Source organism: Mobula birostris, chromosome 3 (genome assembly GCF_030028105.1).
Source record: "Mobula birostris isolate sMobBir1 chromosome 3, sMobBir1.hap1, whole genome shotgun sequence".
In the NCBI taxonomy this organism is placed as follows: Eukaryota; Metazoa; Chordata; class Chondrichthyes; order Myliobatiformes; family Myliobatidae; genus Mobula; species Mobula birostris.
In genome coordinates, this window is record NC_092372.1 from 53400567 (window position 1) to 53427689 (window position 27123).

The following is a 27123-nucleotide window of genomic DNA, read 5'->3' on the forward strand; positions in this document are numbered from 1 at the left end:
GCAGGTTTCACTATTGTGTGTTTTGTTGGAGGTTGAGCATAGCCAAATTCAAATTTTCATGTTTTTAATGGTTTATGCTCATTTTTCAGAAACTTCTAAAAAGCCATTGTTGTACTGAGCCAACTTGCATTGCAGGTGGAGCCTTTTGAGGCAGCAGGTGGTGGTTCAGTATTTAGGGTCATTGGTATCAGAAGAATGGTGTTTGACCAGTAAGTGATAGCTGGTACAATTGGATACGCAAACATTTGGACACCAATGAATGAGACTTCTTAAATTTAAAAATGGAAACATGATCTAAATCGTAATTCACATTCTTAACATGGGCAGGTCTTTTTTTAAAGTTTGCATCTTAAATATGAAAACTTCAACAGATGCTGGAAATCTAAAGCAACACACACAAAATGGAGGAGGAACTCAGGTCAGGCAGTATCCATGAAAATGAGTCAGTCAATGAGCAGTCAGTGTTTCAGGCCAAGAGCCTTCATTGGGACTGGAACGGAAGGGGGAAGATGCTAGAATAAAATGGTAAGAGGGGGAAGGAGGATAGCTGGAATATGTTGGGTGACGCCAGGTAAGTAGAAATAGGAAAGGTAAAGGACTGGTGGTGAAATAATCTGATACGAGAGGAGAGGGGACCATAGGAGAAAGGAAAGGAAGAGGGGCACCGGTGGGAGGTGATATGTAAGTGAGAAGAGGTAAGAGGCCACAGTGGGAAATAAATGGGAAGGAGAGAGACTTTTTTTAACCAGAAGGTGAAATCAGTATTCATGCCATCAGGTTGGAGGCTACCCAGACTATAAGGTGTTGCTCCTCCACCTTCAATGTGGCCTCATCATGGCATAACAGGAGGCCACGGACAAACATATTGGAAAGTGAATTGGAATTAAAATGTTTGGCTAATGGAAATTTCTGCTTTTGGCGGATAGAGCTGAGGTGTTTGAGTTTGTACCTTACCTTGGCTAAGTGGATACAGAAGGATTTTTTTTTGAATTTTTTTTTGTCCTTGACCGCTATTCATGACACAATTTGAAGTATTTGTTTAGGATGAGTCTGAGTTAAATGGTGTGTGGAAAACCATCTGTCAATGTTTGTGCTGGTCAAAAATGAAGATAGTATTATTTTTCATCCTTTGCTCAACTTGAACTTCGTAGTTTTATGGGTTTGAAATAGTTATCCAGGTATTAATCAAGTAAGAAGTTTCCCACCACCCCTTCATGCAGACATGATGCTCATGGTAGGCATAAACATTTACAGAAACAAACCTTTAATTAATATTACTGAGGTATTGACCATTCTGCAAAGGGAAGTGGGTTTTTACAAATCTATGAAAAATTAACATGTCAGGTAAAGTAAGAGCATGTGTTTTCAGCAATGTTCAGCACCAACAGACAAAATAGCCCACAATGTGGAAACATGCATTCAGTAAGTAGACTCGTGCTGCTGCACAATTGATTCATAATACAACCTTTTATAAAACAAGCCACACGTGGTGCTCAGAAACACATCTGTTCAGTGGGTAGGTCTACCAGAGCAATTTTTATACATCTCAGCTTAAAAGTTTTACAACCTTACTTTAACTTAATCCACCCTAAGAAATCTTTCATTGTAGCTGAAGTTCTCTGTCCATTCTGGTGTTGATTTGCCTCCTGGCGAGTCAGTATCTTTAAATTTCTTGGTGTTAACATATCAGAGGATCTGTCCTGGGGCCAGCGCACAAGTGCCATCACAAAGAAGCCATGACAGCACTTCTACTTAGAAGTGTACACAGATTCAGCATGTCACCTAAAACTTTGACAAAATTCTACAGATGCATAGTAGAGATTATCCTGACTGGTTACATCACAACCTGGTGTGGAAACACCAATGCCCAGATACAAAGAAGCCTACAAAAAAGTGGTGGATATAGCCTAGTCCATCAAACAAAACCCTCCGTTCCATTAAACACATCAACAAGGAGCAATGCCACAAGAAAGCAACATCTGTCATGTAGGACATCCATTATCCAGGTCTGCTCTCTTACTGTAGCCATCAGCAGGAAGGTACAGGAGCCTTGAGTCCCACACCACCAGGTTAGGAACATTTATTGTCCTATAGTCATCAGGCTCCTGAGTCAATGTAGATAACTTCACTCACCTCACATTGGAACTGATTCCGCAGCCTTTGGACTCACTTCCAAGGACTCTGCAAATCATATTCTCAGTTATTTATTAACTTATTTACACTTTTATAAATTTGCAGAGTTTGGTTGTTTATCAGTCTGTAGTTTTTCATTGATGCTGTTGATTTTCTCTGTTCCATTGTGAGGGCCTGCAAGAAAATATATCTTAAGGTAGTATTCTGGCACCTGTGAATGCCAGACCACTCAGTTTATAAGTCACTTGGACATTCATAAGATGTTAATCCATATTGTTTCTTTTATTTGGATCCTGTGGTGTCTTAACTTCTTGATCAATCTGATGTGTGATTACTGATTATTTTCCCGCAAATCCCGGTAAGCTGTATCAATGAGCTAAAGTCATTACTAGTTTGAATACATCACTAAATCTCAATACATGATGTTCCTTTTTAACTTCTCACTTATTGCGATGCCTGAAGTTACTTATCCTACCCATTATTATTTCAAACAGCGCCAAATTAAATGTTCCATTCAGCCACAACATTGGAAAATTGTCAGAGCTAATACTATTTTTCCCTTTTCAAGTCTTGAATACATTGTTCAAAAAAGATGGAGTGTTTCCAGCGTATTACTGTGTTGCCAGAGATACTTGGATTGATGGCCACTTTGTGGAACTTGTTAACACTTGCCTTTCCTGATGCACTAATGCTGGTTGCTACTTGATCAAAGTGCAGATCTTATGCTTAAGCTCTTATGTTTTTTGTGTATTCTTGGTTCTTGACAAAGAATGCAAGTTCTCCAATACTGCATGCAGTACGATTGCCCATAAACAGTATTAGACACCTTATCTGAAGGATATGAAGATGTTTTCAGTGTTTATTGGCTTGATAACTAGAATTGTTTTGTCATGAGAGTGTAGAAAAGATTGTTCTTAGAAAAAAATATTAGTATTCATATTGTCCGATATTTCGGGCCGAGACCCTTCGTCAGAACTAAATGAAAGAAGAGATAGTAAGAGATTTGAAAGGGGGAGGGGGAGATCCAAAATGATAGGAGAAGACAGGAGGGGGAGGGATGGAGCTAAGAGTTGGAAAGTTGATCCGCAAGAAGATACAAGGCTGGAGAAGGGAGAAGATCATGGGATGGGAGGTCTAGGGAGAAAGAAAAGGAGAGGGGAGCATCAGAGGAAGATATAGTGAGAGGGAGGGGGGGAAGAAAGGGGGGGAAATAATATATAAGGGATGGGGTAAGAAGGGGAGGAGGAGCATTAACAGAAGTTAGAGAAGTCAGTGTTCATGCCATCAGGTTGGAGGCCTACCCAGATGAAATATAAGGTGTTCTTCCAACCTAAGTGTGGCTTCATCTTGACAGGAGCTCCATCCCTCCCGCTCCCACTTTCAAATCTTTTACTAGCTCTTTCAGTTAGTCCTGACGAAGGGTCTCGGCCCGAAATGTTGACTGTACCTCTTCCTATAGATGCTGCCTGGCCTGCTGCGTTCCACCAGCATTTTTTGTGTGTGTTGCTTGAATTTCCAGCATCTGCAGATTTCCTCATGTTGGAGTATTCGTATCAGTTTGTTATTGTTGCATATCCCAAGGTACAGCACAAAACTCTTACAGACTGTTTATACAGATCAACTCATTACACAGTGCATTAGACTATAATAAGGTAAAATAGTAAGTGCAGAAAGCTACAGAAAGAATGCAGTGAAGGTAAACAAAGTGCTAGAACATAATGTAGATTGTGAAGCCAAGACTTATCTTGTTCAAGAGATCCATTCAAAGGTCTCAACAGCGGGATACAATAGTTCCATTTAATATCAGAGAAATGTATACAATATACATCCTGAAATTCTTGTTCTTTGCAGACTTCCATGATAACAGCACCCCAAAGAAGGAATGACAGTAAAAACGTTAGAACCCCAAAGTCCATTTCCCCCCACAAGCATCAGCAAGGTAACGACCCTCCCCCACCCACTCCTGCAAAAAAAAAGCATCAGCATCCTCCACCCACCAAGCAATAGTAAAGCCTCCAAGAAAGACCATGATCTGCACTACAAGAAAAACTAATTGTTCACCTGACAATTCGACATACCACAGGCTCGCTCTCTCTCGTGCACTCACCCTCTCCCTAATAAAGGAAAAGGGAGGTATCTCCCTCCCCCTTCACAGTGAGAAGGGAGACATAGCAAAACAACTCGCTGATTCGTGATGATAACGTTTGTCACGTAGATTCCCCCCCCCCCACCGAGTTCTCCGACTCAAAAATTGGCAACAAACTCTCCCCTACCAAGGAGAGAGAGTGTGATTCACTGAGTACAGAGCTTCCAGCAGCTGATCTGTTCCAGATGTTCTGTTTTCTCCTGCAATGCTTCAGTCAGCGACACTGGCGTAGAATCAGCCTGTTCGTAGGGCTGCAGAGCCTCAGAACTCCGAATGCACACTCGTATTCTAGGCCAAGCACTTGGGATTTTGAAAAATGGCTGGTCATGAGTCCCCGGAAGAGTGTCCCCATCACCACGAAGAACCAAAGTTTGAGTAAAACACAAGGTCAGGGTCTTCAACAGAACCCCATCCACCCTGGAACGATAAAAGAGAGACATCAAAGGTAGAAATTAAGCCTTTTCTACATGTGAGACATCAGTGGATCTGGGGTTGAGAGGGTAAACAGCTTCAATTTCCTTGGCATCCACATCGCCGAGGACCTGACATGGGCTGTACACACCAGCTGTGTGGTGTGGTGCCGACAGCCCAGTGTATCTGTCGTTGTGAACTTCCCATGATTCAGGACATTTACAAGGACAGGTGTGGTTTTTTTTTTAATAAAAAAAAAGGCCAGTAGGATCATTGGGGACCCAAGTCAACCCAACCACAATCTATTCTAGCTGCTACCATCCGGGAAGTGGTACCGCAGCATAAAAGCCAGGACCAACAGGCTCTGGGACAGCTTTCACCAGGCCATCAGACTGATGAACTCTCACTGATTTGAGTGTGCTCTATATTACATTGACTGTTCTAGTTATTATGAATTATTATAAATTACTATGATTGCACATGGCACATTTAGATGGAGATGTAATGTAAAGATTTTTACAACTCATGTATGTGAAGGATGTAAGAAATAAAGTCAATTCAATATGAACGCAGAGTCGCTGTTAAGTGCCATTGTAGCTCCCTATTAAGAATAGAAGCTGTCCTTGAGCCTGGTGGTACATGCTTCATGTTCTCGTACTTCTGCCTAGTGGGAGAGGGAAGAAGGGAGAATGTCTGGGGTAGGTAGGGTCTTTGTCTTCTTACTGCCTTGGTAAAGCAGCCAGAATAATCAGAGTCCCTAGAGGGGAGGTCGGTTCCTGTGATGTGCTGAGTTGTGTCTACAACTCTCTGCAGTTTATTGCGGTCATGTGCGGAGTAGTTACCATTCCTAGTCATTTTGCATCCAGACAATACTATCTATAGTGCATCGATTTAAAAATTGTTAAGAGTTTATGGGGACATGTTGAATTTCAGTTGCCTCCTGAGAGGCATTGGTGAGATTTCTTGCCATAGCTGGACCAGGACACGATATTGATGATCACACCTAGGAACTTGAACGTCACTGTAGACCAAAGCATGTGCACCACCCCCTTAAAAGTCAATAACCGGCTGCTTCATTGCTCTTTTGTCAACGACCAGCTCTTGTGGACATTGATGCAGCCCACTACAGTGGCATCATCTGCAAACTTGTTGGAGCAGAATATGGCCATGCAGTCATGTGAATAAGGGTAGAGTAAAGAGCTGAGGACCATAAGACCAGAGCAGAGTAAGCCCATTCAGCCCATTGAGTTCTTTCTGCTATTCCATTTTGACTGATGTGTCATCCATCTCAACTCCATTCTTCTTCCTTCTCATCATAACCTTTGACACACACTCTAATCATGTGCATCATACGCATAGGCGCCAACGACCTTCTGAAAATCCTAGTGAGCAACATATACTAACTCTCCTTTAACTATCCTGCTTGTTATTTTCTCAAAGAATTCGAAGAGATTTCCTGGGCAAGATTTTCCCCTTAAGGAAACCATGCTGACTTTGGCCTGCTTTATCATGTGCCTCCAAGTACCCCAAAACCACCACCTTAATAATGGGCTTCAACATCTTCCCAGCAACTGAGATCAGGCTAACTGGCCTATAATTTCCTTTCTTCTGCCTTCCTCCCTCCTTAAACAGTGGAGTGACATCTGCAATTTTCAGTCCTCTGGACTCGAGTGATTCTTGAAAGATCACTACTAATGCTTCCACCATCTCTTCAGCTACGGCTTTCAGAACCCTTGGGTGTAGTCCATTTGATCCGTGTGATCTACCTACCTTCAGACCTTTCAGTTTCTCAAGCAATCTTTCCTTAGTAATACCAACTACCCTCACTCTGCCAAGCCCAGCCTCGTGGAGCACCAGTGTTTAGAATAATTGTGGGGATGAGTGAAAGTTATTTTGTTAAGAGAAATGAGTAAAGATTAGCTTTTTATTGTCACATGTCCATCGAAACAGTGAAATATGTTGTTGGGGTGAAATCAGCAAGGTGTGTGCTGAACCGGCCCACAAGTGTTGTCAGGCTTCTAGCACCAACAGAGCATACCCAAGAGTAATCAAGGGAGGACCATAATCTCGAGTTCAGAAAGTTGATTAATAACCCGAGGATCTTTACAAGATGCACGTTGATAAGGAATCTGGTAAAGGGAATTACTGAAAATAAGATTGTCCATCTATGGCACGAGTCAGATTATTGTGTGGATTGCCTTTGGAATTCTAGTAAAGCATGGTGGGAGCAGAGGCGGTGAATATTTTTTTAAAGGCAGGGCAGTAGATCTTTGATCTGCAAGGGCAGAAAGAAAGTTAGATCAGCCATGATCTTAGTAGATGGCAAAGCAAACCAAGTAGCCTGTTCCTGTTTTTAATTTGTATGATTGAGTTCTATGCCATTTATTAGAAAGTTTAACTTGAAATCAACAGGAGAGAATAAAAACTATGTTCTCCCCACTGAACATTCAAATTGTTCCAGATGCTGAAGTATAAAAAGCTGAAATTCACTCCCAATGTTATGCATATGATTTGAAGCAGCGGGATGCACCTCTTATACTACTAAATTACACATTATATTCTCTTAAAGTATCTTTTATCCAGCAAAACAGTTGTGCATGAACATGGGTGGTTGCACAATTTTGTAAATGGGAACGGGGTAATTTACCAGGCTGGTTATGTGTAGTGTAGGTCTGTATAACTAAAGATGCTTCAGCTTTAATGAGATAGCAGCAACATACTTGATCCCATGATGGAACCCTTCCATCAATACAATATTTCTTGCATTTTCCCCTCACTATCCCCAATAAATCCTTTTGTTCATGAGTGCTCATTGTTGGATAATAGCTTCTTTGTTGCTGTACATGTCTCAGAAATGTATCAGCTCAGTTTCATATCTATTAGTTGCTCATAAGAGGCCATATTAACATGGAGCAGCATAGGAGAAGCAGAAAGGTTAGATATTGGTTTGAGAATTGGCCGTCATTGAAATTTCTTGTGTGCTTAGTGTAACTTCTGCTTCCAGAATAAGGTACTACTGAAGGGGCCGAGGAGGAGAAAAAACGCTGAAACAGGGAAGTTTTGTAAGTCTGAGATTGGGTTTGGGAATCACAACCAAACTTGCCTCATTATTGAATTTGAAATGTTATTTAGATTACTGGAAAAGTCTGAATTGTTTACCATTAGCTATTGTCCAAAGAATACATTAAACACCAGGTGAGATCATTTCATTCACAAATAGTAATACCATTCAGTTTTCTACTTCTGTGTCACAAAGGTTGTGTTAATTCCATTGGACAAAGTACATCTTACTCTATTAAAAGTCAATCTTAATTTTATTTTCTTTGTTTCGTGGCTATCTGGAGAAGACAAATTTCACAATTGTATATGGATACATGCTTTGAAAATAAATGAACCTTTGAAAATGGAGCAAATTAAATGACATGATTGCAGTGGAACAGGATGGACTAAAATATTGTTTTTTTTTCCTGAAAGCTTTTGAAAACTAATATTCTTTATATTGAGTAACACACAATGTTTGAAGAACTCAGCAGGCGCTGATGCCTTATTGAAGAGTCTCAGCCCAAATCATTGTTTCTTTCCTCCCCGTAGATGCTGCCTGATCTGCTGAGTTCCTCCAGCATTTTGTGTGGCTCAAGATTTCCAGCATCTGCCAAATCTCTTGTATGTTCTTGTTATTGAATCAGACTTGTTTCTGACACAAACTGTGCAAGTTTGTTTGTTCTGGGCAATTATTTTGCTTGAATGCATGGCTTACTGCATTGTTCCTGAAGCTATTGTTATTGACAAGCAAAAAAGGTGTCTGGTCACCTGGAGGAAACCCACGTAGTCACAGGGAGAATGTACAAACTCCTTAAAGACAGCAGCAGTGTAAGGCTGTGATAAGAAAAATTTGCACTTAAAAGCTTGCCTAACTACTTTAATTGGAAATGCATAAATTAAAAGCCTGTTGTAATCTTATCTCTTGGTTCCTTAATAAACAAAAATCTAATCATATGTCTTGAATATATTCAATAGGGCCTTCAGTCCTGTTGGATGGAAATTCAAGATTTGATAAGAATTTTTTTCATCTGAGGTTGGAATAGTTCTCCTTTTGAGATGGTGCAGTTCTGGATTATGCCCTTGTTTCTCCCTTCTGCAAAGCAATCCCAGTCAAGTTCAATTTTTTAAAATTATTAGTTCCAGTACAATTCGAATGAGTAGCTATCATCCATATTTTGGCCAAGCCTTGAGGGCAATGCAACTAAAAAGAAAAGTTCCAGGTAGGGGGAAAAAGGATGCTGGGGGCATGATTGTAACAGGGCTGTTAGCTGAGCTGGAGGTGCTCTTGAAGTTCTTCACAAGCAAAGATTGTGCTAATTTTACATTACTTTTGAGTTGTTTGCTCTTCAGACAAGTCTTCCTCAAGATCCCAGGTAGTTGTCTACTAAAAGTTATGTTGTAATGATCTTAGAAGTAACGAGTAGCTGCTCCATTTTTAGCCAAAATAAACATGAGGAGCTGAGGAGCCACTTTGCTAGAATTATGTATTAAATCTAAGAACAGGTTTCTGAGCAAATACAGAATTTTAGTTTGAAATACTGTTCCTAGTATATTTGTAAAACTGGATGAAGTGAAATACTGGTAATGATATGTTCTTGAGTTGTGACTTTAAAAATCTTGTTGAAGGTATACAAAAACCAATCCATAATGTGTGCTAGATCTTTATGATAGAAATTATCACACCCAAGTTTGTCCCATTAGCTCATTAGCTTTATCTTTTGCTATTCAGAAACGAGGAATTCGACCTGTCTTCGATTAGAGAAGGATCGGGAGGAACTGCAAAAAAAATACGAAGGAGTCATTGAAAAGCTGTCTGAAGAACACCAGAATGAGCTTAAAGAGTTAGAAGAAAAGTTGGAACAGCTATTCAATGCAGAGAAGATTCATTTAGAGCAAAACTTCAAAAAAGATGTGGAAATTCTGCAAAAAGAGCTGCAAAATGAGGTCTGACTTTTCAAATGAACTTTTAAATTTCTAGGGTACAGATTAAACTTGGTTTAAATCACACAAAATGGTTGACATTAGTTTTGAAAGAAGGCAAGATGGCCACTATATTAGGAGTTTGAAGCGATTTGGCATGTCAACAAATGACTCAAAAACTTCTATAGTTGTACCGTGGAGAGCATTCTGACAGGCTGCGTCACTGTCTGGTACGGAGGAGCTACTGCACAGGACTGAAAGAAGCTGCAGAAAGTCAGCATGGTTTCCTGAAAGGAAAATCTTGCTTGACTAGCCTACTGCAATTTTTTGAGGAAATTACAAGCAGAGTAGACAAAGGAGATGTAGTAGGTGTGGTGTACTTGGATTGTCAGAAGGCCTTTGACAAGGTGCCACGCATGAGGCTGTTCAACAAGATTAGAGCCCATGGAATTGCAGGGAAGTTAGCATGGGTGGAGCATTGGCTGATCGGCTGAAAACAGAGTGGGAATAAAGGGATCCTATTCTGGCTGGCTGCCGATTACCAGTGGAGATCCACAGGAGTCGGTGTTGGGACTGCTGCTTTTAATGATGTATGTCAATGATTTAGACTACAGTATTAATGGATTTGTGGCTAAATTTGCCGAAGGCACAAAGATAGGTGGAGGAGCAGGTAGTGTTGAGGAAACAGAGCCTGCAGAGAGACTTAGATGGTTTAGGGGAATGGGCAAAGAAGTGACAAATGAAATCGTGTTGGAAAGTGTATGGTCATGCACTTTGGTGGAAGGAATAAACGGACAGACTATTATTTAGATGGGGAGAAAATTCAAAACGCAGAGATGCCAGGAGACTTGGAAGTCCTTGTGTAGGATACACTAAAGGTTAACCTCCAGGTTGAGTTGGTGGTGAAGAAGGTGAATACAATGTTGACATTCATTTCTTGAGGTATAGAATATAAGAGCAGGGATGTGAAGTTGAGGCTCTATAAGGCACTTGTGAGACCGCACTTGGAGTATTGTGTGCAGTTTTGGGCTCCTTATTTTAGAAAGGATATACTACATTGGAGGGTTCAGAGAAGATTCACAACAATGAGAATGATTCCAGGAATGAAAGGGTTACCATATGAGGAACATCTGGCAGCTCTTGGGCTGTATTCCCTGGAGTTCAGGAGAATGAGGGGGTGTATCTCATAGAAACATTCCGACTGTTCGAAGGCCTGAACAGATTAGATATGACAAAGTTATTTCCCATGGTAGGGGAATCTAGGACAAGAGGGCACGACTTCAGGATTGAAAGACTTCCATTCAGAACAGAGATGCAGAGAAATTACCATAGTCAGAGGGTGGTAAATCTGTGGAATTTGTTGCCATGAGCAGCTGTGGAGGCCAAGTCATTGGGTGTATTTAAGGCAGAGATAGATAGGTTCTTGATTAGGCAGGGCATCAATGAGTATGGGGAGAAGGCAGGGGAGTGGGGATGACTGGAAGAATTGAATCAGCCCATGATTGAATGGCGGAGCAGACTCGATGGGCCGAATGGCCTACTTCTGCTCCTATGTCTTGTGATCTTGTATTTAATGTGGAGGTCGGAGTTGTCTATAGTAGAGGAGGTTCTGAACATCTTTAATGTCTGAATGAAGATAAATCCTGACATACTAAGATATCTAAAATTCCATGGATGGCTAGAGAAGAAATTGAGGCAGCTCTGGCTGAGGTATTGCATCATTATTAGCCATGTATAATGTGACAGTAGATAGGAGGGTAACTAATCCTCTGCCTTCAAGAAGAACTGTAAAGGTAGACCTGCGAACTATGGACCAGAAAGTCTAACATCCTTGATGGCTAAATTATAGGAGAAGGTTCTGAGGGATATGGCACCCATCCGGAAAGATGGGGTGATTAGGGGGCAGTCAGCACAGCTTTGCATCAGAGATGATGGCTAAGAATTTAAGTTTTTTTTAACATAAAAGTTGATGCGGTCTTCAATGAGGTGAATAAGGTTCCATATGGTAGGCTGATCTGGAAAGTTAGATTGCATGGAATACAGAAGAGAGGTTGCTAATTGAATATACAGTTGATAAGCAGGGGCAATGGTGGAAGGTTGTTTCTGTGACTGGAGTCCCATGACTCCTGTGATTCAGGTGGCAGTGCTGGGCCCATTGTTGCTTTTCATTTATATCAGCAATTTGGATAAGAATATACAAGACACGGTTAGCCTATGCTAAAATAAGTAGACAGAGAAAGTTATCAAAAATTGCAGGGGTATCTCGATCAGCTGATTAATGCAAATAAAAATTAATTCAGTTAAGTGGAAGTTGTTGTATTTTAGAAAGTCATTCAAGGTAGGACATTCACAGTGAATGGTAGGCCCTGGAAGTGTTTTAAACTAGGGTGCATGGAGTTCAAGTACGTGGATCCCTGGAAGTGGAGTCACAAGCAGACAGTGGCGAAGGCCTTTGGCATGCTGACCTTCATAAACAAGACATTGAGTATAAAAGTTAGGAGTCATGGTGCACTTGTTGAGGCCATAGAGTATTTTGTTCAGCTTTGATTGTCCTGCTATTGCAAGATGGTATTAAACTGTTTAGAAGGTTAGTAGGCAAAGGCTGACAATTGGTATTGGTTTAGGTGGGCATCCTGTTCAGCATGGATGTGTTGAGCCAAAATGCCTATTTCTGTGCTGTATCACTTTAAGTGCACGTGGGAGGCAGCCCACAGTAAACTGCAAATTCCTTCCCTTCAATATCCACACAGCTCCCAGCTGATTACTGCAGTTAAATTTGTCTGCACTTGCTACTGTGCCAGTATATTCTGGATACTAATCACCTGTTGTGTTTATGGAAATTTTTAAATTAACACAAATTTTCACATACCCATGTTTCTGTGCAATGCAGCTGATGCTCCTTATATACACACACTAAACCTAATTAACCTGATCATCAGGCTTGAGCAATCCTTTATCATTCGAAAGATTTGCATTTAAACTATAAGCATCCTCGAAGTTGATTCTTAATAGTGCAATTACAAGCAGTTTAAAGTCTTCATTTTAATGCTACATAAATTTTATTTATATTGCATGAGTTGGAAGTTTTTAGCATATATTCATCAGCTTTCTGTTTGTAAGGCTTTACATATGATTTTAAAAAGCACCAGAATTAAATTTCCTAACTTTATTGTTGAACCTGTAAATGATGTGCAATATTTAATTGTAATGCTCAGGCATATTACAAACATATCAACCTAAAATACTTGTCTTCCACAATATTTAATTCTTAACCCATTGAGTACTTCCAACATGTCCATTTTCGTTTCAAATTCATTGACTATTATCTAATCAGCTTGAACTGCTTCCATTGTTTTATTTGGTCAACCTACAAAAGCTATTTAAACCATACGGCATAGGAGCAGAATTAAACCAGTTGGTCCATTGAGTCTGCTCTGCCATTTCATCATGGCTGATCCAATTTTCCTCTCAGCCCCAATCTGCTGCCTTCTCCCCCTTATCACTTCATGCCCTGACCAATCAAGAATCTATCAATCTCTGCCCTTAATATACATAAAGGCTTGACCTCCGCAGCTGCCTGTGGCAAAGAATTCCACAGATTCACCAATCTCTGGCTAAAGAAATTCCTCCTCATCACTGTAAAAGGATTGCCTTCTATTCTGTGACCATGTCCTCTGGTCCTAGACTCTCCCACTACAGGAATCATCCTCTCCATGTCTACTCTATCAAGGCCTTTCACCATTCGGTAGGTTTCAATGAGGTCACTCCTCATTATTCTGAATTCTAGTGAATACAGGCCCAGAGCCATCAAACACTTTTCATGTGACAAGCCGTTCACACCTGGAATCATTTTCATGGCCCTCCTTTGAACCCTCTCCAGTTTGAGCACATCCTTCCTCAGTTGAGGGGGCCCAAAACTGCTCTCAATAATCCAAGTGCTTTTTAAAGTCTTACATCCTTGCTTTTATATTGTACTCCTCTTGAAATGAATGCTAACATTGCATTTGCCTTCCTCACCATAGACACAACCTGCAAATTAACCTTTAGGGAATCCTGCACAAGGACTCCAGAGTGTCTTTGTGCCTCAGGTTTTTGCATTTTTTCTCCATTTAGAAAATAGTCAACACTGTCACTTCTACCAAAGTGCATGACTGTACACTTCCCAACACTATATTCCATCTGCCATTTCTTTGCCCATTCTCCTAATCCAAATCCTCTGTAGCCTCTATTTCCTCAAAAGTACCTGCCCATCCAGCTATCTTCACATTGTCTGCATCATCCAAATCATTTTTGTGTTTGTGCAATACTCATCCAGGAAAGTTGGGAATAATCCAAAAAGTTTCTAACTTGTTCTTTATAGATGAACGGGAAGTTCTTGGTGTTTGGTCAGGCACTTGCTGCATAATGCCCAACCTCTGACTTGCTTTACAGTCATAGGTCTTGTAGATAGTCCAGTTTAGTTTCTGTTCTGTGGAATTCCCAGGATATTAGTGAGATGATACCTCACCTGGACAAGTGCTGCTCCAACAGATAACTTAAAACTTTCTATAATATCTTGTGATAGATATCAGTCTTTGAAATATCATTTAATTATTGTCAAAATAGTATTTATAGCAACTTGCATGCACAGAATTGATTCTGTACTTTATGCTGCAATAATTAGATTTCATTAGTGCATCATTCGTTTTATCAAATTCCGGAATGTTATAAAGCTATGCAAGTGGTATAATGCACATTTCTCTCTCTAAGGCCTTTAATAAATTTCTCTGTTTAGGTGGAAAACATAACCTCCAAGCATGAAGCCCATAAACTAGAACTTATTGCAAATCATGCAAAGAGCCTGGAGTCCCTTGAAAGGGGCTATCAGCAGTCCTTGGCAGGTAATCATTGTTGAATGATGTATTGTTTTATTACCGGAATAGCATTATGTGATGAATAAATGGTTTATAAATAACTGACAAATACCATCCAGTCTTATGTTTGATATAATCTTGTAAAAACGTTGTGCTTTATTTTTGTCATTCTTTGCAGAACTGACGAGATCACATGAGTTGGAACAGAAGACACTGGAAGAGAACTTTAAAGAGAGACGATTGCTATTTGAGGTTAGTGTTCCAGGCTACTTGAAAAATACTTAGCAAAACTGTCTACCTGAGACATGATGCCAGTGACCAGCTGGGCAGTTGCTCTGGTGGCATTTCAGAGGTAAAATCTGAAAATAGAAAATGCATCAAAATCAATATCAAGCAAGTGATATAAAATCTGCAGTCCTCCTCATATTTGACACTCATGATGAGCGTAAAGCTTTTGGTCTAATTCTGCTGCATTCAATGCAAGGTAAAAGATGAGTTAAAGTCATGATTGTCGTGCACTAATGCAAGTTGTCAAACTTGATAGTCTTGTTTCAAAGTTTTAATATTTATAACTTCAGACATTCTTGAGCATTAATTTGTGACACTGTACCAGTAATGACATTAGAGGCAATTGCTTTGTTACTGCAAGACAACCTGAGCTTAGATTTCTGTTTTTGGTACTTCATCCACTCAGTGCAGTTAGTGATGACCAGTGAATACTGTAATGGCAGTATTAATCACCTCAAAAACGATGGCCTGGGCTCATAGCGACACAACAGGAGACTGGTTCCATTCTCATTATTTTCAACTCTGCCTCCAGCAGTGTCCTTTTGCAGTGTTATTATTTCCAATATCCTGCTTCAAATTTCATGTCTCTATTTAAAATTTCCTTTATGTGACTTCTGACCACTCATTCTTTCACTGTAAAATGACTTTATCATTTGATCTTTTCAAATGCTTTTTGAAATTATTACTTTCATGTGAATAACCTCTTGAATTTCTCCAAGGTTTTTAATTTTTTGCATCTTTATGATTCTTGCACATGATCTCTACACTCTCCTTAAGTTTCTCAACTAACATTGACCACAATGTTCCAGCTGTAGGTTTAGTTTGATCAATATCCTGTTTATGAAGCTAATACCCTAATATGGTAATTTGCCTTGCCACTGCCAAAGATATGTGAATATACTTAGTGTTTTCAAGAACACATCTTTATGTAAGATGAATCCAAACAATCTATAACTGGTAAGAACCTGTCTAATTGTAATCTAATTTATAGGAACAAATTGCAAAACTGAATGAGGAAAATGATTCTTTGAAAGAAGAAATCAAAGTAAAAGAAATTGCAAAAGCACAAATGCAGAAAGATCAAGTAAGTGCTATGTACCAAATGAGGCATTGTCCCTCTTGCATTGCTAATCATTATCTGCTGATTTAAATAGTCTCCTTTTTCCTATTGGTTGAGATAGTTTGTAACTTTATTTGCTCACATCAAGCTGAAAATATTTGTGCTTGTTTGTGCTGTTGATGGCAAAAGCATATTTTCTCATGGTGCTTAAGTAATTGTGTTCTAGAAGTTATTTAATACAAATGAAGCAGTATCATATAGTAGAGCAGACAGGTATCTTGTGAGCAAATTTCTGAATGCTTCAAAATTTGATTAGTAATGAGCTGTAATCGCTTTGGCAATTCTTCCAAAAAAATTAGTAAAACTACTTTCTCAGTTTTGGAATTTTTTTTCATACTTCTGATTGGTATGGTATTGTTAAACCGCATTTAGTTTTTCAAAAAAAGGAAGCTCTGATAAGGAGAGGACCTATGTTTAACAATTTAGAGGATTATAGAGCAACACAGCGAGTAAAGCCTTTACTTCATTGCACCAATGAGCAAGGTTCAGGTTTGACTATCGAGAGTTTGTTTGCTCGGCCTGCGGCTGGATTTCTCCTGGATGGTCCTGTTTCCGTTCGTGCTCAGGTAGGCCAATTGATCCCTGAAAATTGCTGTACAGTGTGTAGATGAGTAGGGTATAATGTTCTTGATGGCTGGTGAAGACGTATTGGACCAAAGGGTCAAATTTTGTGTGCAACTCCAACAATCAACTTTGGCCTTTAATTTCAAGGAGGATCCATTAAGCTTTTTTTTTGGCAAAATTCAGGTTTCCAGAAATCAATTGTTGGAAATGTATTTGCTCTCACCAGAGATCTCCTGAATTTGTTTTTCAAACAATGCTATTATCTTTAGACTAATATTTAAATATCTTTAAAGCATGCTATTGTAATTCAGGCATTATGATAAAAGGTATAATGAGTGCAGATATTAACAATATTTTTTAGTGTAGTGTTTTTAAACAAAACATACATTTTCTGTACTTAAGGGTATGCATCGTATTACTGAACAGTAATCCAAGAGTTTTAGACCTTGGAGAGACTGGTCCTGACTTGCCTTCAGCCACTGGTCAGATCAGACCTCGATCCCCTGCAATTTGCCTACCAGGGGCATATTGAGGTGGATGATGCTGTCATCTACCTGTGGAACCGAGCCTACTCTCATTTGGATGAGCAGGGCAGCACTATGAGGATCCTGTTTTTTGATTTCTCAAGTGCCTTCAAATCCATACATCCCTCATTGCTGGGGGAAAAGCTCCGTTCATTGCATGTTGGTACTTCCATTGTATCCTGGATAATGGATGACTGGCAGACCACAGTTCGTGCGGCTTCAGAGCTGTGTGTCAGACATGGCTGTAGGCAGCAATGGGACCCCACAGGACTGTGTTGGCTTCCTTCCCATTTACCCTGTATACCTCGGACTCTAGATACAACATGTCATCTGCAGAAATTCTCTGATGACTCAGCAGTAGTTGGGTGTATAAAAGAGGATGAATACAGGACCCTGGTGGGGGACTTTGTCAAATGGTGCAAGCTGAATCACCTACAGCTCAACATCAGCAAGACAAAGGAGTTGGTGATGGACTTCAAGAAGACTAAGCCTGCACTGCTCCCTGTTACTATTGATGGGAAGGATGTGGATGTGCTGAGGACCTTGGGGGGGGGGGGGGTGCACATGGATGACACGCTTGAGTGGAGCACCAACACAGAGGCTGTGTACAAGAAGGGCCAGAGTCACTTCTACTTCTTGAGGAGACTGAAGTCCTTTGGAGTATGCAAGTCTCTCCTTCACATGTTCTACCAGTCTGTTGCCAGTACAATCTTGTATGCGGTGGTCTGCTGGGGCAATGGCATCAACAGGGGTGAGGCCAACAGACTCAATAAACTGATTAGAAATGCTCTGTTTCGGAGTGAAGCTGGAGGCTGTGGTAGAACAAAGGACCCTATGGAAAATCCTGGCAATTCTGGACAATGTTTCTCACTCTTTGCATGCTACCTTGGCTGAACAAAGGAGCACTTTTAGTAATAGACTAAGGTAACTGTGCTGCTCTAAAGAGCCCCATATGAGGTCAATCTTACCACCTGCCATTAGGTTTTGTACTGAGTCAACCTGTAGCTGAGGAAGTGATGACTGTTAGACTGTTTCAGGTAACTTATTTTTTATTCTTTTGTACTTCTCTTCTAATATCTTTATATCTGTGCACTTGTAATACTACTATGACACTGTAATTTCCTCTGGGATCAATAAAGTATCTATCTTCATTTCCAATCAAAGTAATTTGAGAACATATGTGTAAATGATGGTAATATCAGAATCAGTGCTTCTAAATGCAGCAATGTTCCCAAGTTGTTCCCTGAAGCATAATCAAATGAAGACTGTCATTAAACCAAAAGTGATAAGGGGAGACTTTTTTCTCTCTCCTGATCTACCCAGTTCTTCCTCCACCACCCCAAACGTCACAGTTTTTCTCTGCCTTTGCTCGTTCTATTTGCCCATCATCCATGTACTCATTTCACTGGATTCCCCCTCCCACCAACTGTTCTTATCTACCCACTCCACCTCCCTCTTCTTTCCTATCAGCTTCTATCATCTGCACTTTGTAGCCTCTGCTCTACCTTCCTCCCTCTAACTATTACCTTCCTCACCTAGATTCCCCCATAGGCTAGATCTTTCTCCACCTATTCCCTTCACATCTTTATACAGGCTATCTGTCATCCAAATATAAATATTGACTGTCCATTCCACTTTATGATTGCAACAACACTTTATGTACTGGGTCCAATGTTGTTTGTCATATATATTAATGATCTGGATGATGGGGTGGTAAATTGGATTAGTAGGTATACAGATGATACTAAGATAGGTGGCGTTGTGGATGATGAGGTAGGTTTTCAAAGGTTGCAGAGAGATTTAGGACAGTTGGAAGATTGGGCTGAAAGATGGCAGATGGAGTTTAATGCTGAAAAATGTGGGGTGCTACATTTTGGTAGAATTAATCAAAATAGAACATTCATGGTAAATGGTAGGGCATTGAAGAATGCAGGAGAACAGCGGGATCTAGGAATAATGGTGCATCGTTCCCTGAAGGTGGAATCTCATGTGGATAGGGTGGTGAAGAAAGCGTTTGGTATGCTGGCCTTTATTAATCAGAGCATTGAGTATAGGAGTTGGGATGTAATGTTGAAATTGTATAAGACATTAGTAAGGCCAAATTTGGAGTATTGTGTACAGTTCTGGTCACCGAATTATAAGAAAGATGTCAATAAAATTGAGAGAGTACAGAGGAGGTTTACCAAATTGTTGCCTGGGTTTCATCTCCTAAGTTACAGAGAAATGTTGAACAAGTTAGGTCTTTATTCTTTGGAGCGTAGAAGGTTGAGGGGGGACTTGATAGAGGTGTTTAAAATTATGAGGGGGATTGATAGAGTTGACGTGGATAGGCTTTTTCCATTGAGAGTGGGGGAGATTCAAACAAGAGGACATGAGTTGAGAGTTAAAGGGCAGAAGTTTAGGGGTAATATGAGGGGAAACTTCTTTACTCAGAGTGGTAGCTGTATGGAACGAGCTTCCAGCAGAAGTGGTTGAGGCAGGTTCGATGTTGTCATTTAAAGTTAAGTTGGATAGATATATGGACAGGAAAGGAATGGAGGGTTATGGACTGAGTGCAGGTCGGTGGGACTAGGTGAGAGTAAGAGTTCGGCACGGACTAGGAGGACTGAGATGGCCTGTTTCCATGCTGTAATTGTTATATGGTTAACAATTGCCATTCAACTATACACATGAATGCAGCCAAATGAAGCAGTGTTCCTCTGGGGCCAAGGTGCAAAACACAGAATCAACAGTTGCATACAGCACATGTAAATATAACAAAAAGAGTAGTTACAAAAAATGTGTACAGTTCAAGTCCCTGAGTGTCATGCTCTGTAAATTGATGGTGAATGGATTTTGAGTTAGATATGGCCCTTGTGGCTAAAGGGATCAGGGGTATGGAGAGAAGGCAGGTACAGGGTTCTGAGTTGGATGATCAGCCATGATCATACTGAATGGCGGTGCAGGCTCGAAGGGCTGAATGGCCTACTCCTGCACCTATTTTCTATGTTTCTATGTCCTGGAGCCACATATCTGCAAGAACAGCCTACAGAAGTTCCTCGTACCACGCAGTGCAGCCACAGACAAAGGCAGCTCATCTTGTTTCTTACTGAGTGAACACTGGAAAGCAGCACCAACAGGAGGGGCCAGCTGCCAGCCTCCAGCCCAATGCAAAACCAGCTTCAGCGCCTCCTTCCTTGGCGACTCCAAGGCACGGATGAGGGCCTGGTTCACGCCACAACCAAGGCCATTGAACCAGTGAATCAAACATTACCAATGTCCAACAGGGTTCTGTAATTGCAACAAAAATGTCCAAAACAATTAACCTGCACTGTCTGTTGGACCATGCACCTGCTGCAACTCGGTGGGCTTTTGACTTTATCATTAAGATTGTGGTATGTTTTTGATATTTCACACTTAAATTCAACAGCTGTCATTGATGGCGTTCGATTTTGTCCCTTTCGACCCATGATCAAAAATTCCAAGCTGATAGCCCAATGAGTTAACCCAAACACCAAATTGCTTCTCTGTAATTCAGATAGTCCATGTATTGAGTCAAAATGTTGGAAACGTTTGGGTCACATATCATTTGTAGAAAGAAAAACAGTTGATGCTTCAAGATGAAGGCCTTTTGTCAGAATTGGGAGCGAGGGTGGGAAATGAATGTATAAAACAAAGGGACTATCTCAAGTGTGGGGTCTAAGAGTGTAGAACAATAATCAGATTGAGGACAATTATAGAGAAAATGGAGTTTAATTGTCTGCATCCATGCTTGTTCTGAGAGCAAATGCAGGAATGTACAGTGAGAGATGTGAGATGTTGTTAAGGGCTCTGTCAACAATGGCAGAGGCCAAACCACAGTTCAGAAAGAAGAAAGACATCTTGGAGGTGAGGGGGGCATATGAGCATTTAGAATGGAGGAACTGAGACAATGGAATTGTGCTCTTGCAGGCAAAGTGGGAGAGTGTAGCTGAGATAGATAACTGAGAGTCAGCTTCTGATCTATGTTTGTCACCAGCCTATCACTTGAAATGCAGGAAGGGAACAGTCTGAGGTGGACAATGAAAATGATCATAAAGTGATTTTTAATAAAAGCAGGAATCAGGATCTTCACAATCATATACCTGAGAAAAGGTTGTGACAGGCAGATCAAAGACGCAGAAACAGAATGTTCCACAAAGGTGGAGTTTGGACCCATGCACGTTCCTGTAGTAACAGCTTTCGATCACGGAGACGGGGATGGAGCTGAATAAGTTGACCAGTTCTACTAGGCAAAGATGTGCAGGTTGAGGGATGTGACTTGGATTTCTGTTCAAGGAAGAAGCAATTCTGGCAAGATGGGATAGCAGAGGAATTGTTCATATATGGTAAGATGAGCTGGATGGAGTCACACAAATAAGAAAAAAACAGAATAAGAGGGTATCAAGTATGTTATGGATGTTAGTGGGAAGAGATTGAACCAGAGGGGGAAGGGTGGAGTTAGAGTAGGAAGAATTAAGTTTAGAGCAGGTCTGTCTGTAGAGTTATCAAGCAGAAACAGGCTGTAAGAGTCTGGGATACTGTGCTGGAAACTAAAGAGTAAGGAGCTGCTGTCTGCTGGTATTACTGTCTAGAGAAGGATTAAGTATCAGTGAGGTGTCACTTGGCCCTTGAGGATAGTTTGACAGACCATGACAACGCCACCCTTGTCAGAATGTTTGATTGTAAAAATATGGTGTTCTTAGTGAACAGTGTTGCAGTTTCTTGGGGGAAGAGTTTGATTGGGAAATCTGAAGGGAAGAGAAGTGGTCTGAATTTGGCAAGGGGAGGCTCTGACCATAGAATTGAGCTTAGAAATGGTAGTAAAATCATCAAGCAAGGATTGGAGAGGAATAAAGCAGAGATCTCTACTGAATCACTGGCACTGAATTTTATTGCATTAATTTGTTATACATGTGATGCCTTACAGTACTGTTATACAGTACTGTACAATTTGTGTGATGCCAGCTGAAAATCAGTGGTATAATTGGAAACCCACCTGTTGAAATCTGTTTTAATTGTAGAAAGTTGACCCTGTGAGCCTATATTTGGAGCAAGAATTGGAAAGTCTGAAGGCAGTGCTTGAAATAAAAAATGAGAAAATACATGATCAAGAAAAAAAGCTGATGCAGATGGAAAAACTGGTAAGTACACTTGGCCATGAAAAGCTAAAAACCCAGCACATGGGTGTGTAATATTTAGAATAGGCAGAGATTCTATAGTGATATTGAGAAAGTCTTATTTCCAGTATACCTTAGCCATTTGATCATTGCTTACCTTGCTTTAACTAAATGATGATTAAACTCCGCACAACTTCCCTGGGAATCTTCAATGCACTTTAGGACTTTGTACATAGTGAGAACCTAACCATTATGTTTCAGCTGTGGCCTTCCAGGCCTAGGTTATTTGAGATTTGGTCTGAAAAACATTTAAACTAGGGTGATAGGAGCCTATGTTCACTTGGAGATGGGGGGATGACCAGCTTAAAGTAATTATCACAAATTGGAGGGCTAAAACACTAGTCTGAAGAGAATCTTGTTTTCTTTTTCTAACAAAAAAAAGATGGAGAAGCACGTAGTGCTGGACGAAAAGCTTAAAATTGTACTTCAAGAAAATGAAGACCTAAAAGCTCGAATGGATAAGCACATAGCTGTTTCCAGGTAAGTGACTTCAAACATCCTGAAGCACTTGAGAATAACATTATCAGTGATTTTCCTTGTTGCAATTTTTAAAAGTTTTTGGCTTTTGAGATATTTAGTATCTTTGACAGCTCGCTCATTCTTGGAGCATTCTGACAAAACCTTTCAGAGGACAGATAATAGCAGAGGCTCTGCTAGAGACCCCACCAATCACACTGCAGCTGATGGGCACCAGTCCTGGTGAGAGCAGGCTTTGTGAGCTAAGCAGTAGTTCTGGTTCAATGCAATGCCAAGATGTATTTGACTCTGTTCTATTACACCTATAGTCAAGGTTGTGGTGAATTATTAATGACCATTTAGGTATTATCTATCTTTATTTCATTTTGTTGAAAAATTCCAATATAACCTGTTTTCATAATGCAAAGTGATTTTAAGTAACAGCATTTGAGATGTACCCAGATACTGCATTCAGGGTAATTCCCTGTGCATGTGCAATATGAAAGCTGTTTTGTGAAGTAACATTTTATTGTGTAAAGTTATGAACTGGTGACTTTCTCATTGATCAGTAAATTTACCTAATTATCCTTGCAGGCAACTATCGACAGAGCAAGTGGTTCTACAAGAGTCATTGCAGAAAGAATCAAAAGTCAACAAGCGTTTATCTATGGAAAATGAAGAACTTCTATGGAAATTGCAAAATGGAGATGTTCTTAGTCCTAAAAGGTTGTCACCAAGTTCCTCTTTCTCCTTTCAATCTTCCAGAAATTCAACATCCTCTCTTTCTGGCCCTGGACCCTTACCAAGGTGATGCATTCCAAGTTTTTTACACCATTAATTATTGGAACACACAAGGGCTATTGGATTTCGAACATGGCAAATAAAATACTGTTCTGTTATGGTGTAACATTATGGAAAACATTGTTTTTAGTATCTACAGTATAATTGTGTATGATCTGTATATAAAACTTGTTGCACAAAGCACTTAATATAAACAGCAAGAGTCTTGCTTTTGCCTTTTTGCCTATTAAAATGAAACTCAGGGCATGTAGATTATTTTTTAGCAAATTTGTGTGTTCCTCATTTGTGTAAAACATTGGTCTGGTACACAGACAATTGTAGATAAGTACTGAGGATCACCTTCATGGTGAGCTGACAGGATGTTGCTTGAATTCTATTCCCAGCAAAGGGTGATTAAAATAACGTTGGAGGAACTAGGCAATATCCAGATGAAACTTGGTTGTTTAACAAATGTCAGGAAATGCTTGTGCAGTGTATAGTCCTTGATACGGTTAAAATTGGTCAGATACCTGTATATAAATTTATCTTGGAAGCTAATGGCCAGAAAATGTAACATCATAGCATTCAGGATTTGCTGTTATAATGCAGAAAGATGCTATTAGATTATCTAAGCACTTACTATTCAAGGAACATTTAATATTAGGCTAGAAATGCAAGTAGAGCACTTAAATCCATTGCAATATCTGGCTGCATATTGCTTGCCTCCTTTAGTTCTAATGAATTTTTGTGAAATTTCCAGGACAGGCCAGAATTTACCTGCTCAATCCTGTTGCAGGGTTTCATTCTACCTTGCAGGACATTGAGCTGTATTGTTAATGGGTTTAAACAAGTCTCTGCATGGTTCATAGAGGATGTAGTTCTAAACAACCCAAAAAAAACTAGGTGTTTTGGTGACAGTATTTGTTATAATTTTATGAACTTAGTTTTTGTAATAGATGATGAGTTGGACCTGGGAGACTGTAATGGAATGTTGGGATCGATCAAAAGTAGTAAAATTATGAAATACCAAGTGTCATAGTTTGACTTCTGACACCAAAAATTGCACCATTCTCTTCAGAGAAGATTTGTAGCTTTTCTGGAACTTGTCTCTATTGGGTTTGTGGCTGGACATATATAAGTGATCATTTCAGTCTTTCCTCTACCTTTTTTGAAACAGCTTGTGAATCTGCAGCCCTGTGTAGATCCCCAGTGGCCAGAAAGAGAGCCCAAATATTCTGGTTTGGAGTACTTGTTAGAGCTGTAGGTTCTGGAAATTGAAAGGAATCCTTTTGCTGTTATTTTGGTAGATTAACCCCAAATCAAAATGATCTGTTAGCTTTAACAACCTCCATGTGCAAATTAATGAAACACTGCTTTTAAATTTGTGATCAAGATAGCTCCATTATGCATGAATGCAATAAAGGTGAGAATGGCATTCTTTTCGCAATCTTGTTAAAGTAAATAATTGTAATGCAATTGTTCTAATTATACTTTAGTTACTTCTATTGATGTTATTTATTCTTGACATGCCCATGAGCTGGTGAATTCCAAAGACTGAGGATAAATCTTTAGAAAAAAATGTTGAAAATTGCTTTTTAGCCCAGCAGAAATTGTGATTTTGTTACATTGAACGTGAGTGAACCCATTCTACTGTATTGATATATATATATATATATATATATATATATATATATATTAAAAGTGAGTCTTTCTGTTTTTGAATTCCCAAATGAAAATTGGCATTTGCCTTAAATGTTTTCAATTTTGTCTTGATGTTTACTGATTTACAGTTCACTTTCCAAATTAATCAGTATGTAGAGTTGTATCTGATTTGAGTTGCATAGTATTGAATGCTTCAATTTCTCAGGCAAATATGATAATTTTAAGTGGAACAGCACTTGTTTCTGATCTGTGTACTGGTAACTTTATACACTGGATAAAAAGGAACCTCAATCATTGTCATAAATTCTGTGTTTAGATTCATTTAACCTATAAATTGGGGAGAGCCAGAAAATTGGATTTATTGATGGCTCTCATTTCTATGCAATGTCATCCCACAAGCTAGTAAACATCTTGATGTGGATCTGCAATACTAAACATGTTAACTTTCTGATTAAAACATTCCAGTATTCGTACAGGTTTTCAAGTAACACACCTAATGCCTTTACCACTTTTTTTGTCTAGTGCTGGTACTATATGAAGTAAAGTCTTGTTTCATCAGTTGTGGAAATGATTTTGTTTAAAATAAAGTCATCTGCCTCATTTCAATCAGAACTTTAAATAATTACCTTAATCCTAACAATAACCAACTGGATTGATTCAAAGGTATTTCTCATATTTGATAGACCAATGCTTATTATGCAACTCATGAGTTTTTTTCTTCATTACACATACGTGTTTTTGAAACTCATTTATGCACATGGGATGGGCCTGAAGTTTCCTGTTGCAAAGGAATGTTAGTTGATCACACCTGTATTATGTGAATGTCAGTTTAAACAGATGTTTTCTTTGTGATCCATAGAGATGCATAATTAAAAAAACCCTCACATTTACTGATGCTTTTTGGATGGTTTTAGGTACTTGCAGTATTTTAACTAGCATATCCTTAGAAGCTAGTCTGTTATATTAAAAAAAAACCCCATCTTCAAAGTATTTGTTATATGTTTGGATAACTTTGGAATTAGTTCAACAAGATCTAAAGTGAATTTATAATTTGTACTTTCTGCAAACTAGAGGCCCAAGGCAAAAAGGGCAATAGTTAAAGTACTTTAACAAAGCTAAATATCTTGATTTCATTTTACATGTACCTTGTGCATTGATCAATTTTAATCTTTTGCATTGTAAATGTATTTGTTGCTTCCTGGTTAAATAAAGTCATTACTGCTTTCTCTAATCAAACATTTGTTGCTTTTGTGTGCTGGATATTCATCCAGACTGCATTAATTTCACTATTTTTTTTCTATTTAAGACATTGCAGGCATATTAACCAGTTTAATGATAGAAATTCTGGGAGTGATCTGTCTGTTTCAAAACTGTAGTGTAACACTGAACTTATTCTTGGCGCATTCTAATGCATTGAGTCAACAGGTTCCAAAATTATGAGGTGGGCTGTCTTAAATTGAAGGAGCAATATTACTCGGAGTAAATTGAAGAAGTGGGTGAATAGATCACAGACCAAGTAGACAGTTGACATCAGGGCACCTCCATGTGCGTGCTAACCACCACAAAGACATTCAAATATGTAAAGATTGAAATTATTCAGCCTTATAGATTTTGTCCTTGATCAGCTGCTTTCAGGCAATCTAGAAATTTTCTATTTAGAACACTTTAAAAAGTAAAGACAATGCATTTAATATAATGGGGTTAACAGTGGTATAGTTAATAGTTTACAGCTCCAGAAACATGGATTCATTACTGACTTGATGCTTTCTTGTGTGATCTGTACATTCTTGAGTGTGGATTTCCTGAAGGTGTTCTTTTTTCCTCCCACATCTCAAGTATGTCTAAGTTGATAGGCCAATTGGTTATTGTAAGTTTTCCCGTGGTGTCTGGGTAAGTGTTCTGCCCAGGTTCTACCAGTCTGAGGAGAATAAAAATATAAATGGAAATTTGGTTTGTTCTTGGGCTGTATGACAACACGTTAAACTGGATGAGACCAAATAGCCAGTAATATAAGAAAATACCATAGGTTTGTCAGATATATTAAGAG

The 27123-nt window shown here is 39.5% G+C and overlaps 1 protein-coding gene across 3 annotated transcripts in view; it reads left to right on the top strand.

Annotated features, from left to right (window-relative positions):
* mtus1b (microtubule associated tumor suppressor 1b) overlaps window positions 1-26298 on the top strand; it is a 170901-nt gene extending 144603 nt beyond the window's left edge. For all 3 annotated transcript variants that reach the window (XM_072252638.1, XM_072252637.1, XM_072252639.1), the window contains 7 exons: window positions 9462-9676; window positions 14427-14532; window positions 14684-14757; window positions 15785-15877; window positions 22023-22142; window positions 22561-22658; window positions 23229-26298. In XM_072252638.1, coding sequence (XP_072108739.1) covers window positions 9462-9676; window positions 14427-14532; window positions 14684-14757; window positions 15785-15877; window positions 22023-22142; window positions 22561-22658; window positions 23229-23445 — 923 coding nt within the window. In that variant the 3' untranslated portion in view covers window positions 23446-26298. The remainder of the gene's footprint in view (window positions 1-9461; window positions 9677-14426; window positions 14533-14683; window positions 14758-15784; window positions 15878-22022; window positions 22143-22560; window positions 22659-23228) is intronic.
* The last annotated feature ends 825 nt before the right edge of the window (window positions 26299-27123 follow it).